This window comes from Oxyura jamaicensis, chromosome 4 (assembly GCF_011077185.1).
Source record: "Oxyura jamaicensis isolate SHBP4307 breed ruddy duck chromosome 4, BPBGC_Ojam_1.0, whole genome shotgun sequence".
NCBI classification, from domain to species: Eukaryota; Metazoa; Chordata; class Aves; order Anseriformes; family Anatidae; genus Oxyura; species Oxyura jamaicensis.
Window position 1 is genome coordinate 30,957,715 of NC_048896.1, and position 22,601 is coordinate 30,980,315.

Consider the following 22,601-nt stretch of genomic DNA (forward strand, 5'->3'; position numbering starts at 1 on the left):
AAAAAATAAAGCATGACCTTTAATATCAGTGATTAATACCAATGATACTCAGTGGAAAATCGCCTTTCAGATGGGGTACACTGAGTTTTATAAGTTTTCTCATTTTGGGCAGTGGAATATTACAGAAAATCACATTTTCCAGTAGGTCTAGTCCATGCTGTCCAGCCCATACAGATATCTAAAAGCAAAATTCAGAAATACAATTTTCTTTTATTTCTTACATTAGCAAAGTGTTCTTTTGCTCATATTCTACACTATGCCTTGAAATGAACTGTGTTGTCAGGTGGGTCTTGGTTTTCCTACAGTACGTAGAAACATACTGAATCACTGATGCCATAATGGCATGAATGCAACTAGTGGATGTTAGTACGTCCAGGAGAATAGAGAGGATTTGAGATAGCAATGAAGTGGAGAAAAAGTTAGCACTGTTTGCACTCCAAGATTATAGACAGAAAGAGAAAAGAGAGTAAGGTGGAAGAAAATAATAGAGAAGTGTTTAAGTGTGTCAAACTACACTTTCATCAAAGTTTCTGTATTAGGTGTAATGATATTGGCCGTCATGGGCACCACGGCCATCGTGGGCTCCCGGCGAGCGCCTGGCAGCTGAAACAGAGGCAAACCAGTCAGGGCCTAGACTGTATCTTGAGCTGGCTGTACTGAGCAGGCACATAGGACCATACTCATCTGTTAAAGGAAATTTTTAAAAGCATGCTTCCTTTTCTCATTTCAAAGTGTTTCAACAATGAAGTTTTGCCCCTTTCACTAGCTGAAGATCTGTAAAGAACTAGGATTGGAGTTGTGAAGTGTAAATGGGAGTTTACACACTGTTATAGGAGTAAAAGGTGTTTACTTGCAGTTACTGAAAGCATAAATTTTTTTTAAAGACTTATTCTTCTCACATTTATGGCAGGACACAATCCTTTGTTCCTTCCCCTCCCATTTAATGCCCCTTCTTCAGGTGACCACAACTAAAGACCACACCTAAAGTAAAGGTTTAAAACTATTATTATTATTTTTGTAATTTACAAATCCATTCATCTATGCCCTTTTCGTCCTTCTCTGTCACACAGGAAAAAATTCAGCTTCAACACTACACAGTGAAAATGACGAACCAAACTCGTAACCCATTTTTTTCCCTAACTTATTGGGACAATTAAAACCACCATCCTTCTCCAAATCACTGTAGTCTGTCAGTTATCCCAGATTCTGTTCACCCTATATATTTAAGCCAAACCCAAATTGTGCTGCGTTACCATTCATTAGTGATGAAACTATAAGTAAAATTAATAAACGCTGGCCTCAAGCATGCATTTTTTTCAGACAGCTCTTGTTTGGCTATTAAAGCATCTATTTATGCTGTAGGGAATGGTGTGAAGGGGAAGAAGTAGTCCTAGACAGTCAATACCACAGAATGCTGGCTGTTACAATCCTGAGAGGATGAGAAGTGAAAAATTCAGTTTGAGCATTATTTACACAGGTTGCAGAGCTTAATGTTTTTATACAGCCTACATGAGCCAAACAGGGAACATCCAGAAACCTCTATTTACGTTTTCTGAATGTTTACATGCTGGACTAGGACTTCTTGCAGGTGACCAGGCAATTATACATAAGAAAACATGTTGATTTATAATTGTGTGCAGTATGCACATATACATACACATGAATTTCAAATGTTCAGTATAAATGTTAATTATGTATTTCCATACCTGTCTCTAGTTTGGAGCATCCAAGTAAGTAGATTTCTCTAAAAAGAGAATGGATTTACATGGTAAGTTGATTCCTAAAGCCAACGTCCTAGTTGTTGCAACCACCTTCTAAAAGAAGAAGAAGAAAAAAGTGAAATTCCATGTTTTTAATCATGAATTTCTATTTTGAAAACCAAAATTTCTGAAGCACGAAATTTACAAAATCAAACATCTCTTTTCCTGAATTATTTAAGGTACAGGTGAAACACACAACAAATGCTTTACCACTAAAACAAAAGACTTGTAGTAGAGATCAGATATTCCACGATCAAAGTGTTTGTTCAGTTTAAATGTTGAACTTCATAGATAAATTGCTAAAATTCTACCTGTCTCTTAATTACACTTTGGTGTGACAGTCACATTGTGGGTTTCAGGTTTCATATTTTGAGCAATTGAACAAAGTATTCTACAGGTACTCTTGGAGATTCAGTCTGCTCAGTGCCTATGCTTCATTGTTCCATGATGTAAGTAAAGCTGAAAATACTATTCAAACAAGTATGAAAATTAATTTTACATGCAAATGTCTATCAGGTGGAAAAAGGGATATGGAATGGAGTAGAGATGAAAATACAGCAGAATATTTAGCCATTCTGAAATATTATTGATTTGTCAAATTGTGCAGATATACCATTAACATGTGAATTTATATCAGCATACCTCTGTATTTACACATTTAAAGTAATTTTTAGAAGGAACTGTGCACATCCCTAAAGTTATCTAAGGGGACTAGGCATTTCACAACAGTCAGGTGAGTTGTAAGGTCAAAGGCTATTTGGAAGCAAGCCAGCGGTTCTGAGATAACAGCAACGAGAGCATGTGAGTTGACTGAGAGACTAATGTAATACTGGAAAAAAACTAAAGCACCATACAAATAAGCATTCTAATCTTCATCTGGTCTTTGTACTGCTTTTCCAATAGTGCAGTCAGCTTTATCAGCTATCTTGGCAGAATAAACATTTGTACATATTTTATTTAAGGACAACGAAACAATCATTCTAGCTTTGAGTGACAGAGTTGGCAGTGTCATTTTTTCAGCATTAGTAAAAGATTTATTTAAAAAAAGAGGCATATTTGTTCCATGTTAGTAAAGATTACCAGAATACCTTCCCCCTCAATAATAATCTCTTTTGGCAGCTAATAAACCCTGCCAATCAGCAGTTAGGAAAAAGAGGATGTAAGGCAACTAATATAAGTTTTTTCCACGTGCACAAAATCTTTGAAAAGTAAGACCAGTATAAATCCTTTTCTGAATAGCATGTCCACCAACTGTCTTCCTTTGTGATCTATATGAACATGCTGATACCCAATTCCTTTCCACACAATTGTTGTGATTTTTTTTGGTACACTGACTTCTTTTGATCAATCAACTTCTATAAGGTCTAAGATAAATAATAATAAAAACAAATTATTTCTTGTAACATTCTCCATTATGGCAATGTCAAATAAAGTGCTTGGGTTTTGAGAGAATCCAGGCTCCCAGTCACACATTTCAATCCCAGAATTCTCAGATTAAACATTTTAGTGGAGCTCTGTATCATGGAATTTAGCCATAAGTATTTCAGTTAATTTTCGAACTTACTTCACTGGAGCAAGAACATGATAATTTTCACAGTGAGCATTACCATAACAGCTTTCTGCTAACAGCTTTTTAAGAAAACAGAAATAAAAAATGATGAAGAAATACGGTCTGTCATCCTTATTCACATTATGTGGTACCTGTCATCCTTCTTCACATTATGTGGTACCTTTGCTCCAGCAAAATTAATCAGCACAAATATGGGTTTGATTTTAGCAATTACTTAATCTGTAGAAGGAGAACATATTGATCCATAGATGAAAGTCAGGTTCTACAGAGGCTGATCAAGGATTTGGTTGTGGTATAAGAAATGTCTGTGTTAATTTGTACTTATTTTGTTGTATTTTTGAAAATGCTGTGACTATGAGCTAAAAATGAACACAGATCAAGAGATGTTATTAGGTATTACACACATAAATCTTCTTTTATGTTAATTATAATATGTAGCTCTTTTAAATAAAGATAAATAGATCATCTTTGGTAGAGACCTCATCTGTAGGCGATACCCAGTGGGTCCCCAGATCGTTAGCCAATAACGTAAATCAGCAATGCACAAAATAGTCAATGTTACAGAAAGCATAGAACATGTCACAGCAGGGGCTACATCATGTTTTCTCTGCTTCTTCTTCCTTGCTCCAACTTCCCACAGAATGTTAAGCCAAATGCAAGATCTTTCTCTTCTTCCACATGACATTTTCATATTCAGTAATAAAATATCAAAATTATCTTTTAATAGCCTTAAGTAAGGCAGACAATCTTTTGACAATTTTTCAAATCATTTTCATGTTTTCTTGCATACATTTTTGATTAATAGATTATTTTTAAAACAGCTAAATTCCTCAGGATTTAGTTCCTTAAAAATGCGGGGAAAATGTGAACATGAAAAAATCACTTACAAAACATTTGCTCCAGCAAACAGTAGAAATAAGAGTAATGTGTACTTACATGGGCTCTTGGCCAGTTTTGACTGACTTTTGCCATAGTGTCATTTTTTTTTATTTTTTTTATTTTTTTTTTAAGGTGATAAAGCAAGCTCTGAAGGGAAGCCATATTTTTCAATTATTCCAAAGGAAACTACAATAACAACAAAACAGAAATCACAGAATGGCCAAGTTTGGAAGGCACCTCTGAAGATCATCTGGTCCAATGCCCCTGCCAAGCAGGATTACCTAGAGCATGTTGTGCAGGATGGCATCCAAGCAGGTTTAGAATATCTCCAGGGAAGGAGACTCCACAGCCTCTCTGGGCAACCTGTCCCAGTGCTCTGTCACCCTCACAGTAAAGAATTGACTCCTCATGTTCAGCCGGAACCTCGCGTGCTTCAGTTTGTGCCCATTGCCTCTTTGTGCCCATTGCCTCTCATGCTGTCACTGAACACAACTGAAAAGAAACCAACTCCATCCTCTTGACACCCTCCCCTCAGATTTATGAGGTTTCCCCTCAGTCTTCTCTTTTCCAGGCTAAACAGGCCCAGCTCTCTCAGCTGGTCCTCGTACGACAGGTGCTCCAGTCCTCTAATCATCTTAGTAGCCCTTGCTACTTGCTCTAGTAGTTCTATGAAATAGTTTACTGCTGTTATTTTTTCCTTCTTATAGCAGCCATAAGAATTCTTTTCCACTCTGATATTTATTCATTTGGTTTTGATGCCTGCATTTCAAGATAGTAAAGACTGAAAATTTCTATTTTATAGTATTCACTAAAATATTCAGAATTTGAACTGTGCTCCAAAGTGATGCAGCAATACTAATCATCAAGAATCTTAATTACTTGTTTACATAACAGTCCTGCATCTGATGATCTAAGCAGAACCTAAACAACTTAAACATATTTTCTAATATTTTTATGTTTTTTGTTTGTTTTCTATTTACTTTTACTATTGAACTTACATGGTTTACAGTTAATGCAGCACATGGATGGATGGATGATAAAATCACCAAGGAACATATATGCCTTTCTAAATCATTGCATCTCTCTTCATAGTGTACTGTAAACACATTTATCGTTTTTCATCAGATTATTATAAAAAAGCTATGATTTGAATAGGTATGCTGAAAGCTATTATCACCTTCTCAGTGATGCCTAGAAAGTACATCTTGAGTTCTGTTCTGACCTGGACCACTGAGCTATGCAATGTTAAATATAGGCAGTCAAAAGAAGAGGATTATTTTCAGCGTGGATCATGTCTGTGATCCCCACATCGTATGCTACAGCCCTACAGTCTTGTGCTGATACAAATACATCACAGTCACACTGGCAGCTGCTGAGGCAAAACTGAGCAGGAGAAGGAAGGAAGGTTTCAAATTATCTTCTCCACTGTACACAATGTATTTTGCAATGAAGTACCAGTTAGTGTGACAGGTGAGCTGACAGTTTTTTGCAGTTGCTGGGAATACTTCCTTTTCATAATGGCAATCCATCAGCTCTTCCCTTTCACTCCTTTGCCACCCATCACTCACTCTCAACCACACAGCCTCATCACTTTCCTGGTTTTGTTTCTGTCACTCATTTTACCCTTTAGTGATTGTGCTCACTGAATTGACAGAAAACGATTCTTTCTTGGGCTAGTTCTCTTCTGCATCGTTTTCATAAATTCTCTTGCTGTGGCACAAGACAAGTACCAGAGTCAGTAGGGTTATGTATCTAGGACAGGAGAGAGACAAGAGAGTGAACAAGGGAAGGAGTAAAACTAGGGTTGCCTTTTTTTTTTTTTTTTTTTTTTTTTGCCTCAGCAAACTTTTGCATTGGGTTAGCTCTGTGGCACTGTTGATAAATCTCCATATTTGCAAATGTTCCCATTTATGTCAGTGGTAGTTGTAGGTACTAAGGATGCAGACACATCATCCAATTCTAAATACAGAATTAAGTGCCTAAACTTAGATGACTGTATTTTAAAACTTTTAACTGAATTTTAAGATAGAGAGGCTAATCTTTGAATTAAAATTATTTTAATTTCCCCTGCTTACCCAGCTTAACACTGTTTTATTTACTGTCTTGGTAGTTTTCAGTTTTCTTCTTCCTTTCTTGGAAGTTGTCAACAAACTGGAGCTTTCTTGTTTGCTTTCAGCGTGTTGCCAGTATTTCTTTACTTCTTGTAACCATCTAAACAAAAAATAATGCAACGCATTGTGTTACTTTTCTAGCAAAGGTGATACAGCTAGGCAAACATGGCAAACTTCTCAAAACAGCAATAGTAAGCTCCTCAGAATTACCGCAGAATCCACTGGTAAAAAGGTATAATTTTGTTACTAAGCAACACTTTTTTATCAATTTGTCTAACAGCCATTGGGTGGCAGACCATGAACATGATGTAAATAACCTGCTGCGGGCCTAAGAGGTTTCCTCATTTATGCCATTTGTGTCTGCGACCAGCAGGAGACTAAACAGGTCCATCACACCCTTGATACAACAGTATCTGAGCAGTGTTTTTAGATAAAGACCATAGATGCAATCCCTAATCTTTTTTAATACAATCACAATACACACTTGTTTTCTTTTAAACGTTTTCTCCCTGGGATTTGACATGATAGGCATATTCTGACAGATAGTTTTTTATGGAAAAAGTAAGTGAAAACTACAAATAAAACAAAATTATCAAGGTGGTATGGTAAGGCCTTAAAAATGCACTCCCATAATACACTGAGATCAAAAAAATTAAAGTAACAAAAACTCATAACAATGGAACTACCAATTTCTAAGGAAGGACTTACTGAGCACTTGGCAAGGGCTGCACTTGGTGTGTGAGAGAGCTGATAAAACTGGCTAGCAGTCAGAACTCAGCATCTTTAAGCTACTCCCTGCCAGAACCTTCAAATCTTATTTATACCTTTGCCTTTCATTTCAGGCCTGCCCCAGCAAAAACATGCAAGGGCTCTTTTAGAAAAATCACGGGGAAACAACATTCAGAGGAACCTACATGCAGGAAAATGGATCAGGTGAAGGAAGTGGGGCTTTTTTATAAAAAGTTAAACTCATTTTTACCTTTGACATTATTTTGGTTGAAGACACTTCAAAGTTCCAGCACCAGACAAGGAAAATTTTAAATTTTACCTCACCATATACAAAATATTAATTTTTGGGTCTGTATCTAGTGGTGAGGTGAAATAATCAAGATTTCAAAGTACTGAGGCACTGTCAGTAGCATCTAAAATACTTTTTCAGACCATTAATGTGAAATGACATATTTAAAATTTAAAATATTATTTTATTTCATTTTTTGTATTGAGCATTTTAAGATTATTAATACTTCTAAAATAAGGCAAATAAGTAGCGGTCTTCATCTCAAAAGTTTCAAGATCTTAATGTAGCACAGATAGTTATTCAAAAGTTTCAACTATGCTAACAAAAATTAAACCAAGCTCCTAAATCATTTATTCTCAGTTCTCATCTTCTTTAAGATTTATGTTTCCCCTATGGTGTCGGACTCAACAACAAAAGGTGGGAAAAGGGAAGGAGAAGGGGGCTCTTGTTATGAAGACGTCTGTCCTCCCAGAAACTGCTACGCATATCAAGGCCCTGCTTTGACATGGCCAAACATCAGTCATTGATGGGAAGCAGAGAATACCTTTTTTTTTTTTTTTCCTCTCTCTTTGCTTTCATGCAACCTTTGCTTTTTTTTTTTTTTTTTTTTTTTTTTTTTTCTTTTTTTCCCCTTTATCTTTTACCTTTAATAAAATTATCCTTATTTCAATCCATGGGATTTTTTCTTTCCATTATGCTTTCTTCAGAATTTTTCCTGAAATAAGCAATACATTGATTGTTTTGGACAAAGCATGAATGATAAATATACCATTTATTATGACAATTATGTCCTCGCTAACAAGAAGGAAATACTTAGAATAAGACTTCTGTGATAAACTTCCAAAAAAAATAAAAGTTTTTATTAAAGTAACTTCCTCAAACCATAAGTAAGTCTGATAAACACAAAAACTTCTTACCTCTGAAATCTTTTTTTGTCAAACTCATTGACTCTTGATATTTGTTGTATTTGCTCTCTCCAAGAAAACATATTTGAAAAAAATGTTTCTTTCAAAACTACATACTCAGTCTTATGCTGGTACAAATGCCCAGAAAACTGAAGAGTGAAAGTGAAGACCTCCGGGCTTCACTGTTTGCTGGAATATTATAATATCATCCCTTCAACTTGCAGAAAAAGGATAAGAGTTCCTGCTCAAATATGTTTAGATGCCTGCAAAAGAGAGTGGTGTCGTTCTAATTAAGCCTGCTTAAATGGAGAAAATGTTGAACAGTTTTGCTTAAAAATCTTGGACCTCCCTTTTATCAGTCTATCACTGTCACGGTAGCAAGACTGTACCCAACAATATTTAATCATTGGCTCCGAGCTGTAATGCCTGAAGAGAGGTGCACTTACTATACGTACAACATCAATGTTCTGCCAAAATTCTAACTCTTGCTTTTGATTAAACTAGCGGATCTAATCAGGGGCCCCAAACTCACAAAACTGACTCCAAAATGAGGAAATACAAGGATATATAGTACCACCACACAAGTTTTCATTGCCACTGAGAATGTCCTGCTTTCCCCCGAGATTTGAGGACTCTTTATGTCATTCTAAGAGTATCTGTTTTCAAAAATAATTTGTTCACTACATGATTTATCTCTAGAAGTAGATGTTTAATTTAAAACAGTAAGTTCCTATTTGGATGACTGGGATACTTTAAGCATAAAACTGATATATTTGTAAATCAGAAGTACGCAGAACACAACATAGTTTTTGTTTTAAGGCATTAAATGATTGCTATGGAACACTATATCACTCCCAAATTGTAAACACAGGTTATTGCGTTTTCTACTGCCATTGCTTTGTGTTTACTTTGTCTCAACTTTTTTGTTTCACATCACAAAGAGAAAAAGGAAAAATTCTGATATATTTGTACATGACATCGCCTATAATAAAACAAAAAGTAAGTTGACATCGCTTGTCTATGTGCCATTCACCATGTCTGGAATATTTCTGCCACCACCTTTTTCAGCACCTGTCTGTTGGCCAATCAGAAAGAAGTAAAGGGCCTGAAGTCCCTCCAGCTCCATGGAAACTCTTTCCAAAAATACTCCCAAGCTAAGTGTCTCCCTAATAGAAGCTACTGATTGACAAATCCCTCAGCAGTTCATTCTAAATAGCCAGCTGTATTGTATTTTTTTAAAATATAAATTTAGTCCTACTGAGGTTAACAGCGGAAGTAATCAGCTGTTCCCTGTTTCTCCTTCAGCATTCATTCCTCTTTCCAGAAGTATGGATGTCACATTCTTGCACATTTGTCTTTGTTTAGCACTATGACTTCTGGCAGCAATACACAGCTGTCTACCCTTATCTTGCATCAGGCATGTTTTTGGGTGGCAGGCTCAGCCTTCCTACAAATACATTTAGCATAATCAAACAACAGTTTGCAATAGCTGCTAAAAAGGTAAGGTAATGTAAAGCTGTATAATGATAGGAGGAAAAAGAAAAGTAAATATTTATTTTCCTAGAGATCAGCATTTCACAGTTTGTTGAAAGAGGCCCGTTCCTGTTTCAGAGTTAATCTCCTTGTAAAGAAAGAGGCTTTAATCCGCTATTGAACTTCAGCAGTGTCTGTGGCTGCTCAGATCAAACACATTTCACATGCTAAGAAGGAATTTGAGCACATGGCTGTCTGTAAATGTACACATGTAAAATATGCACTACAGGCTTGCAGCTAAAATTAATTTAATGGGGATCATTTTCCTAATGAAGAGGAAATCCTAACTGAACTGCACTGACAGAGGCTTAGTACATATAATAGAAAAAGATGCCTCATGATGCAATAAAGCACTCATTTTTCTCACTATGCAGCCATGAGAATTTTATAACATGCATAACTTCAAAAAGACTTCATTAAATAAATCAGATTTGTTTGAAATATTTTTCACAGGGGTATATAGGTAACAGCTAATGAGAGTGGCACTGAAGCACATGAAGTTAAACTGGAGTTCAACACTACACAGGGCATAGAGGGTTGGATAACTTTTCAGATAATTGTACAGAGCATGATAAAAAGTGTAATTAATTTACTAAATAAAAGAAATGGAAAAGCCAGATGAATGTGACCAATATTCACAGGACACTGGATAGTAACCACCTTAGAGAAGAGTAATAGTTAAACTATTTAAATTAAATTACACAGAGCTTAAACATTTTTTTTTAAAAAAAAAAAAAAAAACTTTCTTTATGATATAATCTGAAATCTTTACATATGAGACTATCCAATCTCAATTACACTACCATGTGCTACACTCCCAGAATTTATCCTTGTCTTCTCTACTCTTGTAAGAGTTCATTAGTCTTGTCCTCTAATACTTTCACTTTATATCTATATTCAATTGAATTATTTTTTATTTATTGAATTTCATATAAATTTATTTGCTTTAACACCAGCTGTATTAGGGGCTTGCTTAAATTTTAAATTCTGATTTCCAATTGCTAAAACCTGGAATGGCATTTCTACTTAACTATTGAAAACTGTTGTAACTTAGTACAGTAAATCAGCCAAACCTATTAACAGGTTTGGCACCTTTTTCTAAACCAGGTTTACTAAATTACCCACTTTGTTGACACCTCATTTCTTTTCCATCACTATTCTGTAGCATACCTTAAATATTTTAAAGGAATTAGGCAGTGAAAAGCCATTATAAGTAAAAAGGCCTTCTGCACAGATGTGAGCCTAGTCTATATGGATTTTTAAGGACTATTAAAAAGTATCTGTACCTGTAAATCAGATCATCTGTGCAAGTTCTCAGTGCCAGGGAAGCATCTCCATGAGAAATTGTGCAGGTGGGCCCCTGGACAAACAGGGGCCCACCCACACACAGCTCCTGACTGCTGGCACCACCACAGCTGAGCTTGTCCTGAGTGGGGAGGGAAGGAGGGAAAGGGCCTGGATTTCCAGGAACTGGCAAAATCCTGGGCATCAAGAGAACAAGATCATTCCATTTAAAATGCTTATTTGGACTATTAGGACATTAGTTTTTCAATATCAAATGCCATGTTCAGTGACTGCTAAAAGTAGAATTGAACATCTGTCATTTTGTCCCCTCTTCACTCACATCCCCTCATGAGCTGGCTGATACACAAATGTGTGGTGATTTCTTAATAGTACTTCAGTGATTTTAAATGAGTTGAATTAAAATAGTTCTCTCAAAACACATAATGGTATTCCCCCTGGATAAAGACAATTCTACAACAGCAAGGGTCTGCTGAGCACTCACTTCACCTGCTTTTACTGAAAGCCAGCCGTGGAAGCTCCCACACAGGAAGCCTGCATAGTGCTTCAGGTGTCCCTTGGCACTTCCCAAGCTGTGCTGGAGGACACAGGCAGGCGGTGCTGAGGTGAGAAAGCCAAAGGTGAGCACAGAAAGCGCAGGGCTGCCTAGGCCGTGACGCCCACCCAGCTGCCACAACCAGAGCCCCTGCGGCACCTTCCCCCACACCCTGAGGGCTCACCACAGCGTGCCTCCCTAGGCCCCCTGAGGCAGCCACTGTCACAGGGAGCTCCCGCACCACCAGCCACAGACACCCTCCTTACTTCTTCCAGCACCAAGAGCCGTGAAGTGAGTAGCCTTCACCCACAGCCCTCACCCAACTCCTCCTTCAGGGACATCTCCCTGGAGGCCTTGCGGGCTAGGTGGGCATTGCCTGAGGCACAGCTGCTGCCTGTGGGCGCCCCTGGGTGGTGGTGGGCAGCACCTGCCAGACCAGGCCTGTGTTCGTAACCCAGTCAGGGACATCTCCGCCCCAGGCACAGGGCCTTCCTAGGGGCTGCTGGCAAGGACAGGCTTTGCTCTACCTTTCTGTAACTTAAGTGCTAAATCCTTTGAGGCTGTGGTGTGTTGGCAGCCCCAGGTGCAAAAGCATATTAATCACAATTTCTTACAAAATCCTTTGAGGTTTTAGGGGATTTTAAAGATGCTCTTCAATAGTGTGATAACTTGTTCGTGAGTTCAGTTTTTACTTGTTTGGCTAGTGTTAGATTGGAAGTTAATGCATCCTGACAGAGAATAATACTACAAGTCTTCTTAGTAGCGTAGAGATACAGTAAGCTGAGGGACACGTTTCTCAGTCTGGGGTACGCTGCCTCACTAAAACCTTTGTTATGGTAGAACTTGGATTGAGAAGCCTTTATCTCTTTCCTAGTTTAAAAAACAGTATTACTTCTTTGTGAGTTACTTACTAGCTTTCCTATCTATTTTATGATTTCCCTTCCTGCTCATAACTGTAGTAATTCTGGAAAACTGCTGTTTTTAAGCTTACTGAACTGTTGTTACTGTAAACTGTTAATCACTTAATTTGTTGATAAATTATCCTGTAAAAGAAGGATGTGAGTTATTATTACTGTTCTTTTTAATGGTTTAATTTTAACAACTGTTGTATTTGTTGTAGATCAATTTCCTGTACCACTGCAAGCAAAACTGCATGAGCTTTTCAATTGCAGTACTATATATTTTTGTCCTAGGAAACTCCTCAGAGAAACTTCCAGAACCATGGGAAAATGGTGTTTGAGTACCTTCGCACTGTTTGACTTTCTGTTTGACACCTTCATATGCCTACAACAGGTAGGTATTTTTGGTGTGCTCCATAAAAAACACAGGTTAGTTCTAGATATGTAACAGGTTTATTCACAAATGCATTTACAGGGAAAAAATGAATATGTTTGCGTTACTATGCATACTGAGGGAAAAATAAACACACAAAGCTATATATGGCATCAAACTACAGCAAGGCAGTGACCCAGTATGCTTAAGCGCAGGCAATCTAAGATATATTTTTTTTAGCTCTCAGAGATGGTATGATTCAAATAGAGTTAAAGAAGAAAAGTCTGTTAGAGACTCAAAATCACTAGATCATTCTGCTGCAACTAGTGAAGGACTTCATATCTTCAAAGGCCTTGGAGAGGAGATTGCTTATTTACTTGTATTTTATCCTGTCACTATTTAGAGTAAGATACAAAATATTCTTGGAACCATAACAGAATTTTTTGCTCTCTCAAATAAGTGCATGAATACTAGTCTAAGGAGCTGTGTTTGTTATTTTATTTTCTTTTTAGACCAATTAAAAATATTTTACAATGTAATAATTTTATCAGATGGAATGGAAAGCTTGTATACCCAGAGTAGCTTTATAGTCTGTAACATGAAGCTTTGAATGACTCAGTCTGACTAGTATTTGAAAATACTAATAAAGCTTCAGGAAACTGGTCTAGCTCTCCTCCACCAAACCAATAGTAAAAAATGTTGTCTTTCTGGAGCTCAATTCATCAGCTGAATATGCCACAATACTGCAATAGAAATGGAGTGAGCATATAATGGATGATATCCTTCATTCTGTTTGTATGTTATTTACTTATTACACATGTTTATCTTTCAAAATGTGTAATTTTTGAAAAGTTTTAATCCCACTGACATTTGCTGATAGTATTTTACCACTGTCTATCACTTTTGTAAAAGAGCACACATTACATTTGCAATAAAAGTGGAAGGTCTTGATCAAAAATTAAATAAGTTTCCAAAAGATTCAGCACACGTCAAAGGATATTAGCATTCCCTAAATCTTAATAGCATGACATTGGGAAAACGCGTTCTTGGCTTAATACAGCTGTATGAAACCTTACCCTAATTAGTTTGTGAGTTATAACCACTATTTCATTAACACTTGAAGGCATTAGAAATAAAATGATCACAGATCTTTCACTTTCTGGGCAAGTGTTAATATCATTATGCTGTACAGAAAATAATAGGCAAATCTCATTTATACAAATCACCAGTGCAATTGTATTTGTAAAAGCTCAATTCCTTTAGAAATTATTTCTGCAAATGTCTCCAGGCAGATATATTTTCTTCCCAGAAGTGACAATTTAAACACACAATTCCAAGAACCAAGATTTTATCTGCCCCCTCCCTGTAGAAAATACTGAAGATAGCCCAAGGCAGTTTGTTGCTGTTTATATGCTGGCTATTTTTGACTCCCATTCCAAGGTGCCTAACTGCTGTTCATTTAGTGGAGAAGCTAAGTGCCAGACACAGGGCCTGGATTCCACTCTGCAGGGTGGGTGCTTAAAAATTAGGCATACAATGGTTAACTGCTAGATGACCAACTCCTTTTTTGTGTACAGTTTTTAGCCTGAAATTTTTAGAATGAAGATTCTGCTCTTGCTTCACACACCAAAATTACTGTAAAATGACCTGTAATAAAAAACTTTTTATTAATTTCATGTTAACATGGTGAAGATCCTGTGACATAAGAATGGGGTCCATATACATTGTCAAGTAAGTAATCCTAATCCAACAGTGAATCTCTTAAAGCTCTGGTTAGAGGACAGGAACTGCCTATATGAAGATACAACAAAAGTTAGTATACTAACCACTGAAATAAAATATGTGATAATCTTTTAACGCATAAAGATGATCTGGGACCAATGGGGAGCCACAGGTCTCTTGTGCATTTCCATCACAACAGAGATCTGTATCATCTATTTGGTGCTTTTGGCTCTATTTGACTTCTGATAGACTGCAATCTGGTAGAAACAATCCTACTCACCTATTGTTTTTATTTTGGGAAATTGTGTGATAAAGTCCACAGATTAATAATTTTCACGTTTACTTCTTTGTTTGACTGAGTATTAAAGGAAATGATGTGCCTAAAAAGGCACCGGTGTACTTTTGGACAGAACAGCTTTCCTCCCTGAAGCACAGCTTACAAGAGTCCTTAATGAGGTGACAGTACTTCTTTGGCAAGGACCATAAGGGAGAGGTGCCTGTGACTACTCATTACACGTTAAAAGCTATAGAAACCAGCAATGATTTTTGATTATTTCAATGTTAATATATGGGGTCTTTTTAAGGCGTGTGTGTTTTACAGGGACTTTTTGTGTCACTTCTGGGGGAGGTGATTATTTCCTGACGATAGGATTAGCTCATCCAAAAAGCTAAAACTTAGTGGGTAAAATTTATAATGTAGTGTATGATTACAGATTAATAATTATCTATTATTAGAAAAAGATTTACCAATTCTGCTAATAAATCTATTTTTCTTTTATAGAAGTTTTAAAGGTATGCCAGAAAATAATAGTTTTCAACTATTTTTAATAGAAAAAGGTACTTATTTTATTAATTGTCATAAAAAGAATTAATTTTCTTTAAAATTATTTGTTAAGACAAAATATTGTAGGAAATTTATTTTTCCACAGTGTGTTTTCTACTCTATGTGGAAGTGGCACTTCAATAATGAGAAGAATCACATCCTAAAACTTCAGAGTAATATTTTAAAACAGTCTAAACGGCTATGTTAAATGCATCAGAACTTGTTCATTTAAATGATTAAGTTCTCTGAACCTCTCAGTTGTAAGTGCGCAGAACTTTGTGTCACTTCCAGGCACAATGTTGCTTCTACTGGAATTCCAGATAGTGGCAGTCTGCTGAAACATGAGTTCAGTTACCAAATATAGATGAGTGGGGTAAGAATTACATAGTCACAGAGGACAGATGGAACGCACAGGCCACAGTCTTCTCGATGTTTACTGAGGACCAAGCAATCTTTAGTGAATAGCTGGAGCAACTTTAAGCCTACTTAGATAAAGAAGGAAAAAAACAACTTTACCTGCTTCTAATTATACTTGAGACTCCTCAGATTAGCCTGTTCATTGTAAGGTCTGTTTCATATTTTCCACTAAATTTAATTTATTGTACTTTGGAGACTAATTGTGCAGGATTTAAAAATCTAGAGGAAAAATGTGTTTTTTTCTATTTTAAAAATCTTTCTAGATGCATTTCTTCCTTGATATTACTCTATTGAACATACTGACTTTGGGTTGTGTTTTATTTTTTCTTAGTTTTTTGTTTGTTTTTTGCAGAGCATCCCCTAATTCAGGATTCTTACACTTATCTTGAAATGAATCCTTTGTTTTCCTGTGGTTTCCTGTATTTCATTATTTACCTCTTGAATACCTTGATTTGATGAAATATTAAAATGTTTTCTGAGATGACTGTAACCTAGTACATTGAGTTGACAGTTTCTCATATTATTCCTTAGAGCATCTACATTATTTTGTGAAGAAATATTTAAATAGCATGATATTAAAATGTGTGTTTACTTGTGAGCAGTTTTTAAATATATAGCAGATAGGACCACATAAATAGTTCATATGTAATAGTGCTGGATCTATAGCTAAACTCCTTGATCTGCTTACAACACTGTATTTTTTGTTTGTGTCTTAAATGGTACAGTAGATGGCTTCACACATTACCTAATGAGTTGTGATGATGAAAACTGTTATAAATATGTTGTAGTCTAACTTGAGGAAGCTAGAAATAGCATTAGGTGTTTCTAATTATGATGTTATACGCTACTTGATAGGATTTGCAGTATCACCTCCAGTTTGCTGCAGTTACAAGTTGCTCTAAAAGACGAGTGGGGTTGTGTTATCGTTTGACTGACAAAAAGTCTTTATAGTCAAAGCTTTAGACAGCTGAATATATATATATATATATATACACATACATACACATATACACACACATATAAATCCATTTTGGGGCACCAGGACACTAATCAGCACTGTTAATTGCCAATAATGAGCACATATTTCAATTAATCAACTTTATCTAAATACCCAGCTACAGATTGATTTACCTAATTTTCAAAGCTCGATGTCTAAATTTATAACTTATGTGTCCAGTAAGTTTTTCTAATGAATGAAAATACAGCATAAAACTGAGGAAGAGATACAGTAATTCCTAATAGATTCATTTCAGTCATCGCGTCCTGGTGGCTAGCAACAGGTGAAGTTTTCCATTGACCCGTAATGCATTGAAACAACAGAGCAGCTCGGGGCTGGAAGTCAGAGAAGTTTATCTGAATATGTAACATAACACTTCAAGCTGGGAGCAAGGTAGGAAGTAGTATGAATCAGATTTAAATAAAGAGACCATTTAAGCACAGATATTTACAACAAGTTATCTAAAGAGAAAACTAGCGTCTTTGTTCACGTGAATACAAAGTTTTAAAAACTAAGGTTACAGAGACAGGCACTCTCCAGATTTAACCCTTGGTTCCCTGGCATTCATTAAGCTTATGTCTTAACAGCTGAGCTTCTAGACCAACTGTTTGCTTGGCTTCTCAGATTAATTCTTCAAAGCTGCTGTGTGGTAGTCAATTATACTGTATATACTTTTTTAGATTTTGTTAACAGTAGATTGGCATGGTTGCTAAATCTGTTGAGCTGTAAATACAGATAAAAAGAAAGAAAGATGTAATCCCATCAAAGAGTAAGCCTATCAACGTATTCTATAAAAATACGTTTCAAATCCCAAAATAGTTTGGTTTCCTTGTACTTCTCTTTTATGTGTCAAGTTGTAATCCGTTGGAAAGACAAGCAGAGATATCAAGAGATGCATGTGCCAGGCCAAGAATTCCAATAATCTATCAGTCAGTTAATGACTACATGCTGGGTAAGCCTCAGGGAAGTGACTAAAGGTAACTGGAGCTTACACAAGCTGATGTAAAATGCATCTGGGTGAATCTCATGACTGTCAAGATGCCTGTATTTCACTGAAGAAATAATTTGAAGCATTAAGAGGGGAAGAAAAAAAAAAAAAAAAGTCTTTAAAAAATCTTGTGTAGGATTAATTTCATAGAAATCATCAGAAGAGAATAATTGTCAAAGGTAATTAAAAACATTGATGTTCAACTTAATTGATGTTTTTGCAAAGTATTCAATGACTTTTAAGATCAGATCATCCACAATCTAGTCACCAGCAGGACAAATAAATTTCAGTAAATGGAGTTTCAGGCAGATCCTTGTCTTGGTGTTTGAGAGATTTCTTTGATGTCTCATCTTGCTGGCTTTACAGAGGCAGGGAATACTCATCCTCACTGTAAAATTGTGGAAAAACTGAAGATGCACAGATGCTTCTGTACTTTATGCAACTGGTGCAGAGTATACTTGATACGCTCCTGTGTTGCAGGATGACCAAGGCTGTGAAATGTGTTTTCTTAGTGTTGTACTCTTAGCATGTGGTAGTTTTGATATTCCACTTCAGTGGTTAGGGAAGTGCTACTAAGTTTTATTAAAAGCTACCAAGCTTAAAAACATTAATACAAGAAGTACAGCAGTATTAAACATATTGTCAATATTAATAAGAAAGGATAACTTGGAAATTCTGATCCAAACATCCTTAGCACTTGTAAACATGTACATTTTTATAATGGTTTCAAGTAGCACATTGTTTTCTCTCAGAATGTGATGATTTAGTGTCTAATAATCTGGAAAGCAACCCTGTGTGAAAAAGAAAAGTAAATATAGTCCCCAAATCATCACGACTATAAATAGTGGTAAAGTGTAATGGCACTGCTGTGAAATAATAAATCGCTCAGATTGGTCCAGCAGAATTGAGCTTGTGCTAGGCAATACAAAGAAAGGATGTCTTTAGAGTTTTGACAGAAGATGAATTAGAAAAATGACTTCTGAGTGTTCTAACTTCCATCTAGCCAATTTTTAGTTGTGGCTTGTTTGAAGTTTTGAAATACAAGCTAAGCTTTACAATATGCACCACACGGCTTTGCTCTTCTCCCAGTTTTATGTGCAATTTGCAGGAACCAAGATATAGCAGTGTTTTGTTTTTGTTTTAGCTTTTAATTTTGTTGTTGTTGTTAAGGAGTTGCATTTGTGTCTTCCAGCATGCAAGACAGAAACTGTGGCCAATCATTGCCTCTTTCTCTAATGCTGAAGGAGGCTTACAGTGCAGAGAGAGGCACCAATAAGGTATATCCTGGAAACATGTCAGAAGCTTCATCCTGCCATGACTTTTTCTGTGATTCCCTATCGGACATGCAGAATGGAGAATTTTCAAATGAACTTTCTGCCTTCCTTACCCAGGAGGAGATATGTAAGAGCCTTGATTTAGCTCGGGAAGCAATTGCCAGTTCTGTGAAGGAGAATCAGAATGCAGCGGCAGAGTTCACTCATTTCAACACCTCTCTTTCTAGTGCTTCAGAGCATGCTTCTTTCTGGGATACCAAACTGCATGAGCAAGATACTTTACAGAGGCCTCAAACAAGCAGTCTGACTTCATCTGCTGCAAGTCACATTCCCTCAACAAGTCAGAAAGAGCAATTCACCTCACCTCAAACAGCAAGTTGTTTTGCCACGGTCTCCAGGAAGCAAGCAGGCACTTCACCTTTGCTAACTACTAGTCCCAGCTTTATTAGAAGCCTGAAACACTCAGAGCAGTATGGTCCAAGTGTGCCCAAGTCATGCCCAAAGTCTGAATTACCATCCCAGGGAGAAGTACCTTTCAGGAATAAGCTGTGTGACAAAGCTGCCACATTCATTGAGGAACTGTCATCTATATTTAGAGAGGCAGCAAAGACAAGAGGCCGAAGTCCTGATGGGGACTCTTCTTCTCCAGACAGTGGATACCTGTCTCCTAAGAAGAAACAATCAACTCTAAGTACCTCAAGGAACCAGGACTTTAATAAGCTACATCAAGAAACTGAGCCTGGGGCAAAATTATCTGGGGTTCATCTCAATGGAGAGCACCTTTCTGAAAAAGAGGACATCACTCAGAGTGAAACGGTCCTTTGCCACCCTTTCATCAATCAGGCTTCACCACCTCAGTTCACTCAGAAGCTCCGGAGCCAGGAAGTTGCTGAAGGAAACAAAGTGTTGCTGGAGTGCAGAGTTGCTGGCAACCCAGTCCCTGATGTCAGGTAAGCGCGTGTCTTTTAGCAAAGTCACTGGATATCATCATCTCCTGACTGGGGAAGACAACTGAGGAAAGGTATCAGTGGACCTGCTTAGAAGTAATTAGTCACATAAGAACTGTGTATCATCCAGTGGTTCATAAGCACATGGAATAACAGATTCAGGTTTCTAGGCTCTAGTCTTCCATGGCTTGGGAAATGAGGTTCTCCTTGATTCAAGTATCACATGGCAAAGTTAGAAGCAGAAAGGGCATTCTGTGTATCTTACCTCATTAATATAAGTGAAAGAATTCTCATCTTCCCCTGAAGGGAATGTATGAAGCTTACAGGTATATGTTTTTACTGTCAATTAATTAGAATGTTTCTAAGACCCATACCAACGGAATCTGGAGTCTTTACTATGAGATAATGTGAAAAAATCATAAATCTAGCCAAGCAACCTCTTCAGTAAGGTATTTCCAGAAGATGGTAAGATGGTCCCTGTTTCAAAACCTCTTTTTATGCTTTGTAGTGAAATTTATGTGCACATGGTTCTGTTAGATGACAATGCAAATACAAAAGTAGTTGCAGCATACCTTCTGTTATTATTATTAGATTCTTTGTTAATGTGTTTATAACAGTTGTATTTTACAACTGTTACATTTGCAGTACCATTGAGGGCTGAGTAATCCATAATACTTCCTCCCTTCCTTTGCTTCTAAAACTAATAGGAACCAGCACTGCACAGGCAGTATTTGTCACTTTACAGGTCTGAGCCTTAATGCTCATATGATTGCTTAGCACATCCACAGGTAGATTATATGTCTGATTTAATAGTTCCTCACAACCTAGTTTGGTTTAAAGTCATTTGAGCATATTTAATAGTCCTAAGGGAAAAATTTGTCCCAAAAAATCCTGTTTAGACAGGAGAGAGTTTGTAGTTCCTCATTTGAACTCTTTGTAAGGTTCTTTAGTTACATCTGAACATAACTTTTTGAAAGTTTTTGACATTTCCTTAACAGAACATAGCAATCACTTTTCTGTAACACTGTGTTTTCAAGCTAAAAACTTAGATCATCCTACAAACAGAAATCAGCTGATCGCAAACAAGCAAAACTGTGGATCTAGGTACAATTATGAAAGGTAGGGGGATTCTCCCTCTTGTGTTTTCTCTCTTAGATTCTTCTTTCTGCTTTGCTGAGATACTGCAGCCTGCCAGTGGTACTAAGGCAGGTTGTAGGGAAACACAAATGTTAACTTCCAGGGATTTTCTTGTTGCTGTTGGGTTAGATAATATGAAGGCTAATATGTTGTTTGGAGTACTTCTGAGTGGTAAAAGAGTATCTCTGTCTGTTGCTGTTACTCTGCCTCTAAGGAGAGGGACAATTATTGTTAATTAATACTAAAGATCTTTTAACCTAATTTTACCTGCCTGTACATTAGATGTTTAACCTGACCAAGTCACCCTAGACTCCATCTGCAGTCACTAGAGAGAAGCACATACACCAAGAGTCACTTAGTTCACCTGTTTGGGATAATGACAACAGAAAGAACTTAAGGCAAATACTTCAGTCTAAGCACTTCATTATCAGCTGGTTATAATAGGTGAGGTCCCACCCATTCTCCCATCTCAATGCCAGTGGTTAGCACAGGAAAAAAAGAGTTTCTCTGACAGCTCATATCCACAGGTACCACAACTAGGGGAAAAGCTAATCTGTCTTTACTTGCAAGCAAGAATTCACCTTGATACATATTTGTTTGGTATTCCTAGTATCTGAATTTGGAAAATATCCATACTTCCATAACGTGAACAGCAAATTTTCTTATAAAATTTCTCACCATGAAAGTGAGAGACACAGTTTTTAATATAGAGTACTAGTTATCAAGTCATTAATAAAACTATTAAAATACTGAGAGGCCATGATGGTAGACATCTGTAGACTGTTTTACTAGACACTGCTCACTTGTTCGCTGTTTACTGTTCACTTGAATGTTACCATGATCAGTCTATTATGCTTTTACATATACTTAGTATGTGATTTTAAAAATCAAGCATGCTGGAAAGTAATCTCATCAGTACCAATTAATTTACAACTCTGTTTATTTCCATTTTTGGAACCTGTAATCATGCTATCTTGATAGCCTGCAGGTCGCATCATTGCTGACTTGTAGCAAATATGCTTCATTCCAACTTCTCCGTCCATTGTAAAGCTCTTTGACAGCCCGTTTAATGCCCTTTCATGGTTCACCCTCAAATTGCTTGTATTTAATAATCATTAATTAATTTCCATCTGGCAGCAGCACACAAACTTGTGAATAGACTTAAACATGACACATTTACCACCAAAAAAAAAAAAAAAATTGCTTTTCGTGATCTCTCACTAAAAATACACTTTCCGTTAGTCTTCATCACGTCGTGACTCTCCTTTCGGCAGAGGTAACCTCGCAGCGACCCTGCTGGGGCCGCGCTGGCCGGGCTGGAGAGGGCGCTGCGACAACACGGGACGGCTGCGCCGCACCGAGCACCGGCAGGCAGGGATCCCGGCAGGCAGGGATCCCGGCAGGCAGGGAT

General features: G+C 36.9%; 1 protein-coding gene and 1 long non-coding RNA gene across 7 annotated transcripts in view; one reads left to right on the top strand and one right to left on the bottom strand.

The window, feature by feature from the left end:
• Positions 1–6,249: 6,249 nt before the first annotated feature.
• LOC118167210 lies at positions 6,250–11,253 on the bottom strand. Its single transcript, XR_004751011.1, has 2 exons — positions 11,063–11,253; positions 6,250–6,420 (listed from the first exon to the last, which is right to left on the bottom strand). It is a non-coding gene; the product is annotated as an uncharacterized LOC118167210 (long non-coding RNA).
• Positions 11,254–12,173: 920 nt separating this feature from the next.
• PALLD (palladin, cytoskeletal associated protein) overlaps positions 12,174–22,601 on the top strand; it is a 197,729-nt gene continuing 187,301 nt past the window's right edge. For 4 of the 6 annotated variants that reach the window (XM_035326427.1, XM_035326431.1, XM_035326432.1 and 1 more), the window contains exon 1: positions 19,025–20,056. In XM_035326427.1, the coding sequence (XP_035182318.1) occupies positions 19,026–20,056 (1,031 nt within the window). In that variant the 5' untranslated portion in view covers position 19,025. Of the gene's footprint in view, positions 12,420–15,840; positions 15,997–19,024; positions 20,057–22,601 lie in introns of those variants that run through there. The other 2 variants (XM_035326429.1, XM_035326428.1) reach the window with 2 other exon arrangements.